At 46.3% G+C, this 17636-nt stretch overlaps 1 protein-coding gene and 1 long non-coding RNA gene across 4 annotated transcripts in view; both read left to right on the forward strand.

The window, feature by feature from the left end:
• The first annotated feature begins 790 nt into the window (after positions 1-790).
• Positions 791-6448, forward strand: LOC103260050. Of its 2 annotated transcripts, XR_002481940.1 has the most exons (5): positions 791-872; positions 1819-1933; positions 2495-2581; positions 3622-3750; positions 6056-6448. It is a non-coding gene; the product is annotated as an uncharacterized LOC103260050 (long non-coding RNA). The 2 variants fall into 2 exon arrangements; XR_002481939.1 differs by lacking the exon at positions 791-872 and having other exon boundaries at positions 1388-1933.
• Positions 6449-7982: 1534 nt separating this feature from the next.
• The window catches only part of TMEM14A (transmembrane protein 14A), an 11959-nt gene continuing 2305 nt past the window's right edge, over positions 7983-17636 (forward strand). For both annotated transcript variants that reach the window (XM_008057687.1, XM_021712157.1), the window contains exons 1-3: positions 7983-8073; positions 11508-11593; positions 15850-15951. In XM_008057687.1, the coding sequence (XP_008055878.1) occupies positions 11524-11593; positions 15850-15951 (172 nt within the window). In that variant the 5' untranslated portion in view covers positions 7983-8073; positions 11508-11523. The remainder of the gene's footprint in view (positions 8074-11507; positions 11594-15849; positions 15952-17636) is intronic.

The raw sequence follows: 17636 nt of genomic DNA on the forward strand, positions 1-17636 counted from the left end.
ATGTACTCCTTAGCCAACAAGGTGTAGCGCAGAAATCGCACACTTTAGAAAATACATTCTTCTACGTAGACACCAACATTACGTTTTCCCGTTTCCGGTTAAGTTTTGTAACCATCGCGTCTTCCCAAGATCACAACTATTTGGTGTCTGTAAATATCCCGATGAAACGCCTACCTGAATGAAACGCTGGCATCTAGCGCCCCCTGCTGCCTCTTCAAAGGAAAGGCAGGAATGAGAAAAGCTTGTGGCGTTTTTTACTTTTTTAAATGGAAATCGGTATAAATGTACTAAACTTGCAATCATATTTAAGTTTTATTTTTCGTTGAGCTCACTTTTTGACCTTTGACTGTTCTCCTTGATGTTGCAGAAATTAATTTTTGCTTAATTATATTTTTTCACTTATATTTGCTTTATTTGAATTTCCTTTTGGCTGTTGGCTTTGGGGATCTGACTTTTTGTCTTATTCTTGGGCTTTCTTTCACTTTCTCCTTTCCTCCCTTCCTCCATCCTCCCTCCTTCCCTCGGTGGTCGGAGGATACACACCGGGCTCTAGGCCGCAGGCGAGGACGCGCAACCCCTGCCCGGGACGCGCAATCCCCCACGCCGTGAGACCCTTACACAAACCCCACAGAGCGCGCGCCGTCACGACCAATGGGACGCCGGTGCGCCGCGGAGTCTCAGGGAAATTAGCCAATGAGCATGCGCTTCGAGTGAAGTGGGCCCGCCCCCCCCCTCCCGCCCCCCTCAACTCGAGCCCTATAAAGTCCGGCCGCCGACTCTGACACTGAGCGAGAGGGGTGTGCCGGCGGGGTGGGTGGGGCGAAGGAGCTCCGCTGCGTGGACTGCACTGAGAGAGACGGCCGGGCCCGCGGGTGAGAGCGAGGGACCCCCTGGAGACGCCGGGCGCCGAAAGAACCGGCTCAAGCCCTCCCCGGAGGCGGGGTCAGGCCGGGGCCTCCCTTCTTGTTTCCTCCCTCCGTCCTCCCTGCTTCCTTTTCTTCCTGCCTCCCGCCATCTTCTCTTTCATGCCCTCATCCTCTCCTCTCTCCCTCCCTCTTCCCCTCCTTCCTTCCATCCTCCCCTCCCCCCATCCGCTCCTCCGCCACCCTCCTCTCTTCCACCACCATCCCCTCTTTTCTCCCCTCCCTCCTCCGGCCCTTCTCGCCCTTTCTCCCTCCTCCCCTTCCTCCTCCTTCCTGCTTCCCTCTTCTGCTCTTCCCTCCATCCTCCCCTCCTTCCCCTCATCATTCCCTTCCTCCCCTTCCCCACTCCTCCCCTTCTTCCTTATCTCCCCTTTCCACCTCCCCCCCATCCCCAACTGGGCATGGAGTCACGGTATGACCACAGTCTCTGCCCCCAGGAAAACCGAGCTGGAGAGCAGCTAGGCACAGGGGAATGCTGGGATGGACGGTAGCCCTTTGATAAGAGGGTTTCTAGACAAACCAGCTTCCGGCTGTGGTGAGTGTCTGGGACTTAGGCCCTGGGCCGACTGCCTTTCTTCGCATTCACCGCCTGGGGGCGCTGTGGCCTAAAGTTCCGTTAGGGTCAAGGCAGGGTTGAGATCTCAGTTAAGGGATACACTGGACTTGGGAGCGTCCCTTGGCCTCAGTGTGGGTGGGTGCAGAACCTTTGCTGTGGATAGTGGCTTTGTCATCCTTCCAGTGAAAGCTTTGGGAGATCCAGCCTTTCCTAAACTCCTGGCTTTCTTGGAAGGCTTTCTAAGCTCATGACTTCAGTTGTGAGGCTTCCTGTCGCCTTGTGTCTCACCCTACCATTTGTGAAAATCGTTTGTTGGTGACCTGAACTGGGATACGGCAGAAAGGACCTAGAAGACTCTTTTACTAAATTTGGAGAGGTCGTTGACCACCCCTCAGAATGAATCTCAACACTAGAAGACCAAGAGGTGTTTAAAGATGCAGCCGGTGTGGAGAAGGTAAGGTCTGCACTCAATTAAGGTTCCTGTGGATGGGATTTGATTTCTAAGAGAATAGCATTCCTGGTTCATGAAGCTTTGTCTGAGCTGCATGTGGCCTATGCACTGGGGGAGGCATAGTTTAGGGACTTGTTCACGTGCTGATGAAGTGGGGAGTGAGAGGTACATAGGCTGGAGTAGTCCAGGAAGAGGATAGTGGACATTTAGGGCCTGTTTGAGGCACTGCGCCAAACGCTTCACATATGAGGATGAGAAGAACATTCAAGATGCCATGAGATAGGCATTTCATTACCATTTTACAGAGAGAGAAATTAAGGCTCAGAGATTAAGTAGCTAGAAGAGATCACACAGTGAGTAGGGCATGGAACAGCAAGGATTCTGGCCCAGCAGCCCAGCGCCAACCTGTGCTCTTAATCCCTGTGGCTTTACTTCTGGAGGAAACAGGTCTTTGATTGGGACCGCCAGCACCAGAAGAAAGATCAATGTATTAGTCCACTAAAGGAATACCCGAGGCTAGGTAGCCTATAAGAAGCAAGGTTCATTTTGGTTTATGGTTTGCAGACTCAACAGGAAGCACAGAGCCAGCATCTGCTTCTGGTGAAGCTTCATGAAGCTCACAATTATGGTGAAAGATTAAAAAAGGATCAGGTATGTTGCATGGCAAGAGTGGAAGCAAGAGAGAAAGAGGAGGTACCTGGCTTTGTTAAACAGCCAGCTTTCCTGTGAATTAATAGAGCAAGAATTCGCTCATTACCATGGGGGGCACCAAGTCATTCATGAGAGATCCACCCCCATGACACAAACAGGCTCCATCTCCACACTGGGGGACCACATTTCAACATGATACTTAGAGAGGGCAGCATTCAAACTAATTCACTCAGGAATGGACACAGGCTCTGAGGACTGAGCACTGATTTCTGTGTATTTTGATAAATCCAGTGGATTTCAACTTTGAAGAAAATTGGGAAGTCAGGCTGGGCAGAATGTGGTGTGTTTGGAGAGGATGAAATATTTTGTGTAGGTGTGGTGGAATCTGGGGGCTCAGGAAGAAGGAACGGTCCCTGGGTAATGCTACTAAGAAATGCCAATGAGAATTAGAACCAGCGTCCACCTAACCACCTTCGCAGAAGGAATTGCCCAGGTTTTAGCACTGAACATCCTATACCTAGGAAACCCCATGGTCCCAGCTTTGTGTTACAAGTCACTTATCCTGGGAAGTCCCTTTGTGTGCTTTTAGTCCTGAAAGTCCCCAAACCTCTTAGGCCTTGGCAAACCTGGATGGCTGATCCACCTACCCTTCTGTTGGAACAGGCCCTAGCCCAGAGGGAGCACAGGCTGGGTGGCCACAGCATGAGCCCCCCAAAAGCCACAGCCATGAGAAGGATCCTTTGAAGAAAATCTTTGTGAGGGGTCTAAACCCTAAAGCCACTGAGGATAAGGGAGTATTCTGGTGAGCTTGAGAGGTGACTAACCAGGCTGTGGTTTATGTCCCACCTGCCACCAGTGGCCACCATTCTCCTTCCTTCCGTGGCTGGCTGGAGTTCTCTGTGGGCTTTTTTCTCTCTTTCTTCCTTTTGGCGGGGGTGGGAGGGGGATGGGGGTGGATGGTATGTCTTCCCTCCTGTGAGTTTCCTTGGGGACCTGAGCCAGGGGAAGGCACTGGCCCTGAGCTTTGCCTGTGTTTCCAGATTGAGACCGTTGAACTTTCAGTGGATCCAAAGTCTAACAAAAGACAAGGTTCTGCGTTCATCACCTGTAAAGAAGAGGACCCTGTTGGGCACCAACTGGAGAAGTTCAGCATCACCAGTGAAAGCAAGGTAAAGTGTCTCCAGCCCCATGAGCCTCCCCTCCTGCCTCCCGAGAGCTGGCCTTTGGGTTAATGGGGACCCCATAGGGTCACCGATCATCCCAGTTTTATTTTTATTTTATTTTTTTATTTTTTATTTTTTTTGAGTTGGAGTCTCACTCTGTCGCCCAGACTGGAGTGCAGTGGCCGCTCCCGACCACCGAAGCCTCGACTTGCTGGGCTCCAGCGATCCTTCCACCTCAGCCTTCCAAGTAGCCGGAATTACAAGCATGTACTACCACGCCCAGCTGATTTTTTGATTTATTGTAGAGATGAGGTGACCATCCCAGTTTTAGCACTGAGAGTATTGTGTCCTGGGAAACCCTTCCTAGAATGTGAAAGGCCTTGGTTTTTGGCACAAGTGTGGAAGGTAGGAGGAAAAGTATAAAACTCATCAGTTCTGGAGGGGCTGAATGGAACACAGTCTGTAGGGTCAATTGGATGGGGCACAGATTATCCACCTTCTGTACTTTCTCTTTTTTTTCTTTTTCTTTTTTTTTTTTTTGAGGTGGAGTCTCTCTCTGTCACCCAGACTGGAGTGCAGTGGCCGCTCCTGGCCACCGCAGCCTCGACCTGCTGGGGCTCCGGCAATCCTTCCGCCTCAGCCTTCCAAGTAGCTGGAACTACAGGCATGCGCTACCACGCCTGGCTCGTTTTCTATTTATTGTAGAGATGAGGTCTCACCAAGTTGCCCAGGTGGGTCTCGAACCCGCGGGCTCAGGCAATCCACTCACCTCAGCCTCCCAAAGGCACGGTATTACAGGCTGAGCCACCGAGCCCGGCCCTTCTGTACTTTCTGTTGCCCATTTTCACCTGACCACTGATGCTGGCACCCATAATTTGCAATTCATGGTTATCCATCCATTATTGCATCACTCAGAGTGTGATGCTTAATCATGAATGTTAACAGTCTTTCTTGACTTTGCCTGTGGATTAACTATTGTGCTTTGTATCAAGATAGGGCTAGTCGGGCTCGGTGGCTCAGCCTGTAATCCCGGGACTTTGGGAGGCTGAGGTGAGTGGATTGCCTGAGCCTGCGGGTTCAACCCGCCTGGGCAGCAAGACCTCATCTCTACAATAAATTAAAAAATCAACCGGGCGTGGTAGCGCATGCCTGTAATTCCAGCTACTTGGAAGGCTGAGGTGGAAGGATCGCCGGAGCCCAGCAGGTCGAGGCTGCGGTGGCCGGGAGCGGCCACTGCATTCCAGTCTGGGCGACAGAGTGAGACTCCAACTCAAAAAAAAAAAGATAGGGCTAATTTAATTTTTTAATACTGTGTATATCATGGCCATGTTTTCTAAGAGGTCAGATCATGAAAATGATAATGTTGATAATACCCACACAACCATGCCCCCATCACCAAAAAAGATGACAAAAAGACTGATATTTTAGTGACAGATGGAAGGATGTGTACAACTGAATCAGGGAGGTAAGTAACCAAAACAGAGCAGGCTTCACAATATACAGGAAAGAATTTGGGATTGGGCATGGTGAAGCAGGGAATGTGAAAGGACATCTAGAGAGTGAATCTCACAAGTCCGGGGTGAGACAGGAAAATGCTTCCAAGCCAATAAAAATATTTTCATTTCCCAAAAAGACACCGATGTTCAATCACTGGTGCAAAATCAAGCTGAATTTGCTTGTGCATACCACACTAACAGGAATGCATTGTCCTCGTTCCCGTGACTGCTCTGTGAAACCGGGGAAAGTTACATTTCCTGATTTGGGGGCTGCAACTGAAGTACCTTGAAGGTGAACAAAAGGGAAATTTTTGATAACAGATGTGTTGGCTCCTTACAGTGTAGATCCGATTCTGTCATATCTTGCCAACAAGCGTGCGTTCTATAGTAGATCAACTTTAAACCATGGCAACAAAAAATGTTCCCTCTAGCTGTTAAATACTTTAACTTGACAAATGGAGTTTCAAGTCTTCTCGATTTGTATGAGGATTTTAATGAAACTGCTGAAATCATAGAATAAAATATTGTTGGTATTTTATCTAAATACAAATTAGACTTAGCTCATGTATCTGCATATTCATCAGACAGTGCAAATGTAAATTTTGGCAAATTCCATTCAGTCCCTAAACTTCTTACCAAAAAAAGAGAAGAGATCTTACCTGTTCAATATCCTGAACTTCTTAGATACACCGCTACTAAAAGGGGATGTGATCTGCTTACATGTGATATTGAAACTTTCATCTGGAAAATTTTGGGTCACTTTTCAATTTCCTCAAAATGTACCGCAGCACTTAATGAGATTTTTTACTTCATAGATATGGATGGTGGTAACTTCTTTAGACGTGTCTTCAAGATGGCTGTCAATGCTGCCGGCCGTAGAAAAGATGCCAAAATGTTGGCCTGTCATACAATCGTATTTTCAAAATATGGAACAAGAAGAATGTCCTTCTTTAACTTGGAAATATTTTGAGGATAAGAATGGAGAAAGGGATTACAGTAAAACAGAAAGGTATATGCTGTTTCCCCAAAACAGTTTGATGATCTTTGAAGAGATAAGAAGAAGCCTGGAAAAGGATGGCCTGACTGCACCTGAGCTGTTCGATGTTATATGTCAAACAGCATATAGCAATAAAGAAGCACATCTATCCTAGCACAGATTTGTTTACTAATTTGATAACTGCATTTCAATAAAATAGGCTGCCTTTGTAGTCCTGTGTATCTTCTTTTGTGCATTTTTCCAGACTATCAAAAGGGTTGATGTCACATTGAAAGTTAAGAGTATCTGCCGTGGATGATGAATAGAAAGCTTTACATATAGGGAGAGGCGAATAGGCTTTTCTGCACCCTCACCTTGGGCTGCAGCCTGTTGATCAGCTGGAGTAGGCATCAGCTGGTGGCCTATGAGTTGACAGGGTGTGACCCATTTACCTAAGAACCATCCTGTTCCTACACGTCCAAGGGTGTGGAATTCCCATAACATACAAAGAGTTGTTCTTTCAGGCTTAGGTGATCTGCCTTGAATAGGAATATTAGGAGACTGTTTCCAGCTTTAAGCACTTCAGTGGCACTGTGGAAGGGACCTCAGCATCAAGTTTGAGCCACATCTTCAATTCAGGCACTGAGGTCTGGGGAGGTTCCTTACCTCATTCTCATCAGTTGAAGATACTGAGGCATTCCAAGAGGGTTTTAGTTTCCTTCCATAGAGGGAACGTTTTCTGGGAGTCTGAGGGGAAATAGGGAGGAGGCTGGGGTAAAGATGGGCATAGAAGGGGATGGAAAGGAGAGCTGGGAAAACAGAACCAAACTTCAGGATGCCTCTCCGCATTCCAGTGTCTTGCCATCAACTCTTCTGTGAATCTTCAGGAATTTTATTAACTTCCTTGGACCAACTTAGACTTCTCATAAATTGGATACACTTCCCTGAAGCACTTTTCTGCGCAAGGAATAGATTTAGCAAACAGACTTCATAGGATTTAATTTCATGCTTGGGTTTTCTTTTCTATTCCAAGGAATTCTATTATTCCCAGCATCACAGAACTTGTATAGCAGCTTGACTTCTAGGTGACAGCCCTCTTCAGATCTCCCAGGGGCTCTTCTGTAAGGAAGAGGGCTGGAGTTACTGTATTCAGCCCCGAAGGCAAAAGAATGAGATGAGACTTGTTGCAGGGAAGCATAATTTAAAGTCCATTTAAGGTTCGTTCCTGGGAACAGCCTGCCCTGGACTAGACAAGATTTAAAGTGCTTTACAACTCTGGAATCGTATACCTTTCCCCTTAGATATCCAAGCCTGAAGTATAAGACCAGGGATCCTGATCTCCCAGCCACATCTAGATGACAGTGCTGCGGCTTTGAAGCCCGACAGACTTGGATTCTGACCTTGGACCAGTACACCACTTCACCTCTCTGAACCTTAGCTCCCTCTACTGAAAATGGGGACAGTCTGCTGGAGGGTAGGCAAAAGGCCTGGGTTGCCATAGAGATCCCCTAAGTGTCCCTCAAATGCTGAATGAGGTTCACTGTTAAAAATCTCTGCGAGTTCCAGCCGCAGGAGGCAGCAACTCCCAGCTCCGGGCCCCAGGACTGGGCCGAAGGCAGTGACCAGTCAGCCTCCTCCCTCCATGGGGCTGGCATCAGCGGGGTAGAGCCCAGCAGGGGCCGGACCGAACGCGGCGCATGCGCGCAGTGGGGAGGCGTGGCCGGGGAGGGGCGGCCGGCTGGGCGCTGGAGGCGGGGCGTAGAGCAGCTAAGCGCTTCCGGACTCCAGGTACCGCCGGTTCATGTAGCTGCCCCCGACTTACTGCTTTGCAGCTGCAGTGAAGGCGAGCGCCTGCAGGTGAGCTGTGCATCCCGCAATCGCGAACTTCCTGCCCTGCTTTTTCTTGCAAAGGCGCAGAAATAAAAGGGGCTTTGCTGAGTGGGCACCCTTCTGCCCCATCCCCCCAAATAGCTACATCAAACGGTAGTACGAGAATCTTGAGGGGACTTGCAGGGGTATTTAGTAGGGTCTGCTCTCCCAGAAGTCGTCTTCCTCCTCCTGGAAATTTCCCGAATTTCTGCCTTCTCGCGGCCTAAATCTCACATCTAACCTGCCTCCTAGCTTCCTGGAGCCGGGGTGGTGGTAAGAGGCAGTGGGGTGGGCTCATGGACCACAGCAGAAATGCTTGGCAGAATTTTAACCTTCTCAGCGCAACCTAGACTCAGCTCGAAATTATGCCTACTGTGCCCCTAAAGAGCAAGTGTAGGTAATTGTCCTATTTTTAGCATGTGGAAATGGTTTTCATGTCATCGTTTTTATATCAACGGGAAATCTTAGTGAGTTCCCCAAATGTTGAAGGACTTGGAGCTGGCAATGAGGTAGGACAGTCACCTGGTTTTATACGTGGTGCAGTATATCACTTTTCTGCATTGCATCCAAAATGCTTTCTGGCCTTTCCAAGGCACCGCACTTGCGTCAGGAGCATGTGACATGTCCCCACTCCATCCTTCTGTGTTAACACAGCCTCTGGTTTTAATGTGTGCTTCTGGCCTGGCCAGATGGCCTGCCAAGGAATAGGAGGCAGAGGGGTGATTGCTTTCTGTCTGAATTTTCTCTGTGAGAACAGAAACTTCTTGTAAGGATTGGGAATAGATTTTGCCTTGTTAGAGCAACAGTTCACTAAGGAGATTAAGGGGCTACTTATTTCCTGGCAGTAGAGCTCTCTTGGGTAAGTTGGTTACAGAGTGTCTTAAGGCAGAAACCATTCCTTTAGTTTACTCATTCATTCGTTTAACCAATATTTTCTTTTCTTTTGAGTTGGGGGTCTCACTCTGTCGCCTAGGCAGGAGTGCAGTGGCACGATCACAGCTCGCTGCAGCCAGCCTTGGACCCCTGGGCTCAGGTGATCCTTCCACCTCAGCCTCCTGAGTAGCAGGGACTACAGGTGTGTGCCACCATGCCTGGCCAATTTTTAAAATGTTTTTGTAGAAACAAGATCTCGCCTAAGGTGGTCTTCAACTGCTGGGCTCAAGCAGTCCTCCCGCCTCGGATTTACAAAGTGCTGGGATTACAGGCATAAGCCACCATGCCTGACCTCAAAGAACATTTTCAAAGCACCCACCTTGTGCGGGACAGAGTTTTCGATGCTGTGAGGAGGACGATGCTGTGAGGAGGACAAAGATGAAAGTGCTTGTCCTCAGACAGTTTGGCTTAGAGGAGAGAGAATCCCAACCTGAGTAACTATACCAAGTACAAGAGGATGGGCCCCTAAAAGAAGGCCACACTAGGAGCTGAGGGGCTCAGAATGCAGAGGAATCAGCCTTTCGCACCAGCTACTTGGCTTCAGGATTAGGTCTCCAAACTGCTATGTGATGGCGAATGTTCTGTTTCACAAGCTTCAGATCCGCGTGTGAGGCTATTCTCCTGACTGTGTGTCAGGCATCTCAGACCGAATCCGTTCCAAACGGGTCCCATCCATCCTGGCCCCCTCCCACTTCCCCCTACTGCACACCTGCTGCTGCTCCAGTGGGCAATAGCATCAGCCTTCCCCACCTCTCCTGCTGGTCCAACTCAGAGGCTTAGGGGTGAGTCATCTCTGATTCACCTCAACCCACCTTCCACCACTGCAGCCAGCACACACTTGCTGAAATTTGAATCTAATTGTGAGGCTCACTTCACTGATTCCTCACCACCCTCGGGACAGAAGCCAGGCTGCCATTAGAGGGCTTGCATGGGTGTATGGCCCTGTCTGTCTCAGCAGCCTCTCTCTTGCCCTTGACCTTCTTTTTTTTTTCTTTTTCTTTCTTTTTTTTTTTTGTTGTTGTTTGAGTCAGAGTCTCACTCTGTCACCCAGGCTGGAATAGCATGATCATGGCTCATCACAGCTTTGAGCTCTGACTTGGGTGATGCTCCCTCTTTAGCCTCTTGAGTAGCTGGGATTATGGGCGCGCATCAGCATGCCTAGCTTTTTTTTTTTTTTTTTTTTTCTTTAATTTTTTTCTGTCCAACTATGTTACCCAGGCTGGTCTTGAATTCCTGGGCTCAAGCAATCCTCCCGCCTCAGCCTCCCATAGTGCTGGGATTACAAGTGCGAGCCACTGTTGCCCGGCTACCTTTTCATGTGGAGATCATGACAGGCTTTCTCATGCCCCCAGGCCCTTGGACATGTTCTCCCTTCTGCCAGGAACACTCTTCCTTGCCATCCTCTTCACTTGGCTTCTTCATGCAGTCCAGGCCCCACTGGCACCTTGCTTCCTCTTAGCTTCCTTTCTTAGGTCTCCAAGTCTTGCTGAGAGCCACTCCTTGTTACAGTGCTCCTGCCTCTTGTAGGACTGGTTCATGCATCTGCCTTCTTCTGTGTGCTGTGCTGCAAGTCCTGCAGGACTGAGGCCGTGTCTGGGGCTTTCCATTGCTCCCGACTGCCTTGCACAAAGATACTCAACAAATAGTCGTTAAATGGAATTGAGTGTAAATATACATTGTCGTATCGTGGTATGTTTCATTGACTGCCTGAATCATAAATCCACCCCACCTCACTTGTCTTCTCAGTGTGTTGAAATAGTCATGGTCTTGCATGAATCAAGCTTAAACATAGGTGTAAGTGTGAATGAGAAGAATAATCACTATTATTAGTGCAGCTAATATTTGTTGAGTGCTCAAGATGTGCTAAGCACTGTTGTAAGTATTTCACAGTATTAACTCGTTTAACTCTTGCAACAACCTTTGAGGTAGATATTTTTATTATCCCTATTTTAGAGACGGAAAAACTGAGTTACAGAGAGGTTAAAGAATGTGCCTGATTTTACACAGCCAGTAAGTAGTGGTATCTGGTTTGGTCTGAAGACAAGTGTACATTGTGGATTATGGTTAGCTCCTTGAGAAGGACTATAAGTGGGACTGAACATCAAATACCCATAGGGCTGAACCTGGGAAGTTGCCAGATGGAAGGCAGTGCCCTGTGGTCACAACTTGAAGCCATGTGTCCAAGCAGGTGATTACTCCAGAACTGAAAACACTGGAGTATATCGGTTTCCTTTGCATATTCACTTTTTTCACGTAGTTGCCCCAGTTACCAGGCAGGTATTGCATAGAAGGCAGGGGTGGGACTACCTGGAGTCTGGAATCTTGGCCTGCTGTCTTACTACCCTGGGAGAGGTGAAGTTTGAACCTCCCTTTCTTTGGTAGACTGGAGAAGTTGGTTTCTATGATTCTGTGGGGTGCATACACTTTTAATACACACCTGTACACCAAAACTTTATGTTGTATGATGTGTCCCTTCCCCTTTGCTTTAGAATCGCAACTTTGCCAATGGACCTGATTGGGTTTGGTTACGCGGCCCTGGTGACATTTGGAAGCATTTTTGGATATAAGCGGAGAGGTGAGCTTCAACCAAATTTTCATCAGAGGGCCTTGTTGGGGGTGGGAGGTTGTGCCAGAATCCTCTGAGGGTAAGGAGGACAAATGCTAAAGATGTCTTAGAGGTGACTGAGAGCCAGTGTGTTGTGGAAGGGACTCGTGGAGGGAGGGACTTACAGGGGCTGGGCATGACAGAGCATTTCAGGCCAGGGGCTCTGGGCCTCTGCACCATGAAACTCTCTTATGTCTTCTGTCATTATAAGCTATGTAATTAATTTAACCTCCCTCAGAACCACTGCTTATTATTAAATGATAATTTTTTTGTTTATACAATTGTGATACCAAAAAACTAAGTTATATTGATAGTGTGTGCGGCAAAGGAAAATTTGTTAAATACTTAGATATCATATTTAAAGTTGACTCTTCATCTCTGTCCAAAAGAGGGGGGGAAACCCACTTGATCAATTAAAAGGGCTTCATGAAGAACAAGGAAAAGTTAAGATTTTATATTTTATTCTGTTTTATGGTAGAATTATTTATAGTCATGATGTCTCATATTTCTGTTCCTTATATTTTAATGAAATTTTAAAAATGAAGTTTTATTTCAAAGGCTGTTGTATTTGTGACATTGGTGGACCTGAATTTCAGTGAAAAAGCCGAGTCTCCATGGTTACCAGTCAGCTTTCTTCTTTAGAGATTGCTAAGAAGTCAAAGGCTAGAAACACTTTCTCTCTAGGCTCTGAGGGGTGGCGGTCAGATCAGACCATCTTCTAACACTCCTCAAAACCTGTAATTTACCTTGGATATATATGTATCATGAATGTGTATTTGAAGGGAAAAAAATGATGGCACCAAATTTAAGACCTGTAAACCAACTGCTCAAAGACTGATGTCTCACCATCTACTTTAAAGACAACTCAGTTTAAAATCCTGATAGGATTGTCATTGAAAAAAATGTTTTCTCATTGTCAATGATGTGTCTAAATAACTTCTGTTACAGAATAGGAAAGAACACCTGGACATTTTTATTCTTTGCCTGTTTATCTGAGAGGTGGGAAGAAGGGAATTTTGTGTATGTGTGTGTGTTTGTGTGTATGCACGTGTGTGTTCGGGTGAAGGGATCGCTTTATTACCCTAACCCAGATATCTTCAGGTTTTTCAGCTGGTGGGAACAAATGAAACTGCATGAGCTGAAAGGCCTCTGATTTCAGGGCTTGCTACCTAGCTGTAAGATATGGCTCCTTGGCCTCCTGAAAGAATGCCCCACTAAGTGATCCTGGAAGTCCCTGAGGGTAATTGTGTATTCACAGGAAAGCTCACACTTGCAGTGAAATGTGAATTATAGGCACAGACCATAGAGTCAAGCATTCCTGAGTTTTAATCTTGATACTACCACTCACTAACTCAGATGAATTGTTTTAACTTCTGGGCCTCAATTTCTCACCTGGAAATTAAGCTGTTAGGATTAAATAAGGTAATGTATTTCACATAGTGCCTAGCACACAATAAAGGTTTAACATTCTTGTTTCTGCTGCTACTACCCCACCAATGGGGAGGTCTATGGGCCCGTGAAGCAAAATACCTTTTTCTAGTCTTGCTCTCTGGTTTTGTGTTATATTCTAAGCTGCTTGTAGCCCAGGTGTCTTAGAACATTTGTGTAAAGTGAATCAACACCTTCTCTGTGAACACAGGGCTCCCCCAGGTATGAGTCCCATGCCCCTGGGCCAGGAGACCCTTCCAAGAGGGAGTTATTGAGAATAATCTTGGGTGGGTGAAAGATAGGATGTCAAAGTGGTGTTTGGTGGCAGGACACAGACATTTCTACCTCCTACACAAGACCAGCTGCCAGATATAAGTTTGGGACAGAGTGAGGGGCTGACAGGTTTTCTTCTTAGGTTGGGAGAGAGGCTGTGACAAGACACAGTGCTGAGCATCAAGCCTGTGTGGGCTCATGTCCCTCCCAGAGAGGACCCCAGAAATGTGAATAACCAGGAAGACTCTGTGATATGGAGGCTGTTCTGAGGCCAGGGGGCGCCGAGCACCAAAAGTCAAAGGGGGTCAGAAGGCTCACCCTACCTCCTCCCACACCAGAGCTGAACCTGACCTCATACCTTCTCACTCCTGCTGGAGGGAAGGGCCCTGCAGCCTCTCCAGAGAGGCTACTCAGGGCCACGAGAGTACCTGAAGAGAGGTTCCTAGGTACTCCTTAGAAAACTGCCCTACTGAGACTGTGCCTCACCCATCAACCATCCCAGAGAGGGGGAGGGAAGAGCTTGGAGCTTCTTTTCTGGTGTCCCCACTCTGTGCACTGAGTGTTTTCTTCAGGTTTTTACTCCTTCCCACCAGCCATGCTGCAGCCCTGCCCCCTTCCTCACCTGGTTCTCATACACAAGGGCTGCTGGTGCCCCTGCCCTGTCCTTGCTGAGTGCTGTCTGATCTTGTCAAGATTCAAGTGCAGGCACTGCCACTCCCTCCAGATACTTCAGTTTGTGGTGTGTGTATGATGGGGACCCAGGGAGGATCATAGCAGTACCAAAATCTTCAGGGTAAGCAGAGAAGACCATAAAACTGCTAGGTAGGAAGGCACCCTAATGGTGACTTAGTCACGCATTTCAGAAAGTGCTTTAATCTGCTTGACTGACCGCCCTTATCTGACATCTTCTGCTTGACCATGACCCATGAAAGGAAGTGTCCAGGCATGAGTTCATTGGTTTTTATCAGGTGCTCCCTGTGCCCCTGACCTGTGTCTCACCCTGGAAAACAGCAGTGAGCAAAAAGACGGGAGCTCACGAGTGAGTGGAGGAGACTGACATTAAATCAATGAACAGCTTGTAAATTATGTGATTGTGAATCGTGGAAGACCGTGAGAGGGGCCCTCACTTGAAGTGGTGGGTCTGAGAAGGCATCTCTGAGGAACTAGCACTTAAGCAGACATCGACGACGAGCTGCACTTGGCTGAGTGAACAGTGCAGGGAAGAGCAGTCACGTAAGGAACAGCATGTCTGGAAGCTTGGAAGAATAGTTTGGCCTGTTCAGGGAACTGAAAGAAGGCCAGGGCTCCCACAGTATAGTGAACTGGGTTTTTCCCTAAGTGCATTGAGAAGTGCTGAAGGTTTTTAATTAGAGGAGTGGCCTGTCCAGATGATTGTTTTTAAAAGAAGATTTTGCTGTGTTTGAATCATAGATTTTGAGAGAAAATATGAGGAATTTAATAGTATCTCCAACTGTAACATCCTAAGCCTTTATATATATGATGGATGATATCAACCCTGTTTTGCAACTGATAAAATTCAGAGAAGCTAAGTGACTCTGCCAAAGTCTTTCAGCCAGCAAGTGAAAGAATTAGGACTAGAACTTAGTGTGTTTGTTTTGTCATTCAGGATGCTGGGGTGTGTGTGTGTGTGTGTGTGTGTGTGTGTGTGTGTGTGTGTGTGTGTGTGTATGTGCATGCATGTGCTGCAGTGGTTCTTAACCTGGCTGAGCTTCCTATGGATGTTTTTAAAATAGAGATACCTTGACCCTGCCCCCAGGGATTCTGATCCAATAGATTCTAAATAGGGCAAGTTCCACGAAGCAAGGATTTTGTGTCTTGTTCATAGTGTCACTAGCATGTAGCCTGCTGTCCAGTGCACAGGAAGTGCTCAGTGTTTTTCACAGTGCCTTGGGGTGGGTGGATGGGGTGGGGGCTGGGAGTGCACCGGTGGGGTGGGTGGAGGGGTTGGATAGGAGACTGGCTGGCTGGGTCAGTGCCCTGATTCTTCCCTTTTCTCAGTTTAGTCTCCATTAGTCCTCATGTCTTGATATCTTGAGGCTTGAAGTTTTGTTAATCAGGAAAGAACCATTACTTGGTTTGCACAGCACTTTTTTCTTTACCTCTATGAGCATGTTATTTTCCATCATCACTACCTTACAATAAAAAGACAGAGGCAAGGAGACTAGAAAAAAAGAAAAAAGGGCATAAAGAAGTCAACTGATTCCCCCAGATCATGCAACCAATGTTGAAACCACGAGCACAAGGCAGATTTCCTATTCTCCAAGCAATACCAAATCCCTGCATTGCTATGCATTTGGTGTTCCTCTGCCTTGCATTTAGGGTTCAGCATGAAATAGTCATTTCTTAGAAATCATCCAAGGAAAGGCCTATACTTAACTTGGCTTTGTCCACCTACGTGCCCAAGTAGGATCACATCTGAAAGTGCCTGCATCATACTATAAGTATTGGAATGAATTGTTTTACTTTGAGGTTATTTTTTTGAGTCTAGACATTTTTTTTTCCAGGTGGTGTTCCATCTTTGGTTGCTGGTCTTTGCGTTGGATTTTTGGCTGGCTATGGAGCTTACCGTGTCTCCAATGACAAACGAGATGTAAAAGTGTCACTGTGTAAGTAAGCCATTAGTCCCAGTTACAGAGACTCAAACACTGCAGGGGGTGGCCCTTTTGATACCCTATGCTAAGCTTACTAGAAAATATTGAGTCAGATGGCCTGTGCATATGTGTGTGTCAAGACAGAACACAAACCCTGCTTCTTTCTAGACAGACCAGATCAAAAATAATGGTCTTGCTACCAAGCCTTTCAACTCAGAGCAATATGTCTATAAAACTTGTTACTAGAACAATGAAATTGAATTAAATTGAGAAAAAGAATTATTGCCAGATTTTCTGCTAACTCGCCTAAATGCATATTTAGCATAGTTTTTATGTTGCTGTGAAAATAACTAAAAAGAGACAGTCTTGCATTATTTTATTTAATTTACAGTTTTAGATTTTGCACTGACTTAATCTAGAAAAGCTAGGCTTACCTTTTTTTTTTTTAACCTTCTTCCCCATTGAGCTAAATGAGGGAATGGCCATGGAAAAAAATGGCAACCTGTGTGTTTAAAACTATTAGGATGTTTGGCTTTATTTTGTCTCAACTAAAATGAAATACAGGGAAGGTTTAGAAAACTGCACCAAGCAAATTGTCTCTATTTGATTTGCCATGTGAGTATGAAAGAAACTACAAACGAAGTTAAAATTGTACCCGTTCTACATTGAAGGAGAGAAAGATTTGATGGGGTTTTTTTCTTTAGTTATTTTAAGCAGGGGTTGGGGATATTTTTAATAATGAGATTGTGTCAAAAGATAAAACTGTATAAGCAAGTTATACTGGGCTTTTATTTATATGCATTTAAGTAGTTCACATATGCTTGTCATTCATTTTATTTTTATATCCATAAATGGTTTTTCTTTGAAAGTGGTTCTGAAATTATGACATCGATGTCCTAATCTCTTATGTAAAACCATCTCCCCTTCATATTGGTACACTTCCTAAAAGGCAGATGTGATGTTTCTGAGTATATTGCATTACTTCAATTGTTTTTTTAGTCTTCAGGGATCAAATTTTGAAAATGGAATGCCACAAGAAAAAACTGGCCAGCTTTCTTTCTAGTATTTTTTTATTAATCAGATCTTACTTTTAAAAGAAATAATTGTTATTTTCTTTACATTCTGTTAACTAAGCATTTATGAGTATCTTCTGTGGGTCCAAGTATACTACCTAATGTTTCTTTTTTTTTGAATTTGGGTCTCACTCTGTTGCCCAGACTGGAGCCCAGTGGCACGCTGACGGCCACTGCACTACCTGGTGTTTCTGAGGAGAGTTGGATAAGGCTCAGTCTTTGCCTTCAAGGAGTGTTCTTTGAATAGAAATTTAGGTTAGAAAAAGACTTTCTCTTTTGATGGTATTTCAGGAATGAACTTGAATATGTTTGTTTACTCAGAAGCATTTTTGAAGAACTAGTTTATAAAGTTTTAATAAAGCATATTATCGCCAGGCTTGGTGGCTCAGCCTGTAATCCCGCGCCTTTGGAAGGCTGAGGTGAGTGGATTGCCTGAGCCTACGAGTTTGAGACCCGCCTGGGCAGCGAGACCTCATCTCTACAATAAATAAAAAAAAAAAATCAGCTGGGCATGGTAGCGCATGCCTGTAATTCTAGCTACTTGGAAGGCTGAGGTGGAAGGATCGCAGAAGCCCCAGCAGGTCGAGGCTGCGGTGGCCGGGAGCGGCCACTGCACTCCCATTCTGG

The sequence above is a fragment of the Carlito syrichta genome, unplaced genomic scaffold, assembly GCF_000164805.1.
Source record: "Carlito syrichta isolate Samal-C Ts95f unplaced genomic scaffold, Tarsius_syrichta-2.0.1 Scaffold303106, whole genome shotgun sequence".
Classification (NCBI taxonomy): Eukaryota; Metazoa; Chordata; class Mammalia; order Primates; family Tarsiidae; genus Carlito; species Carlito syrichta.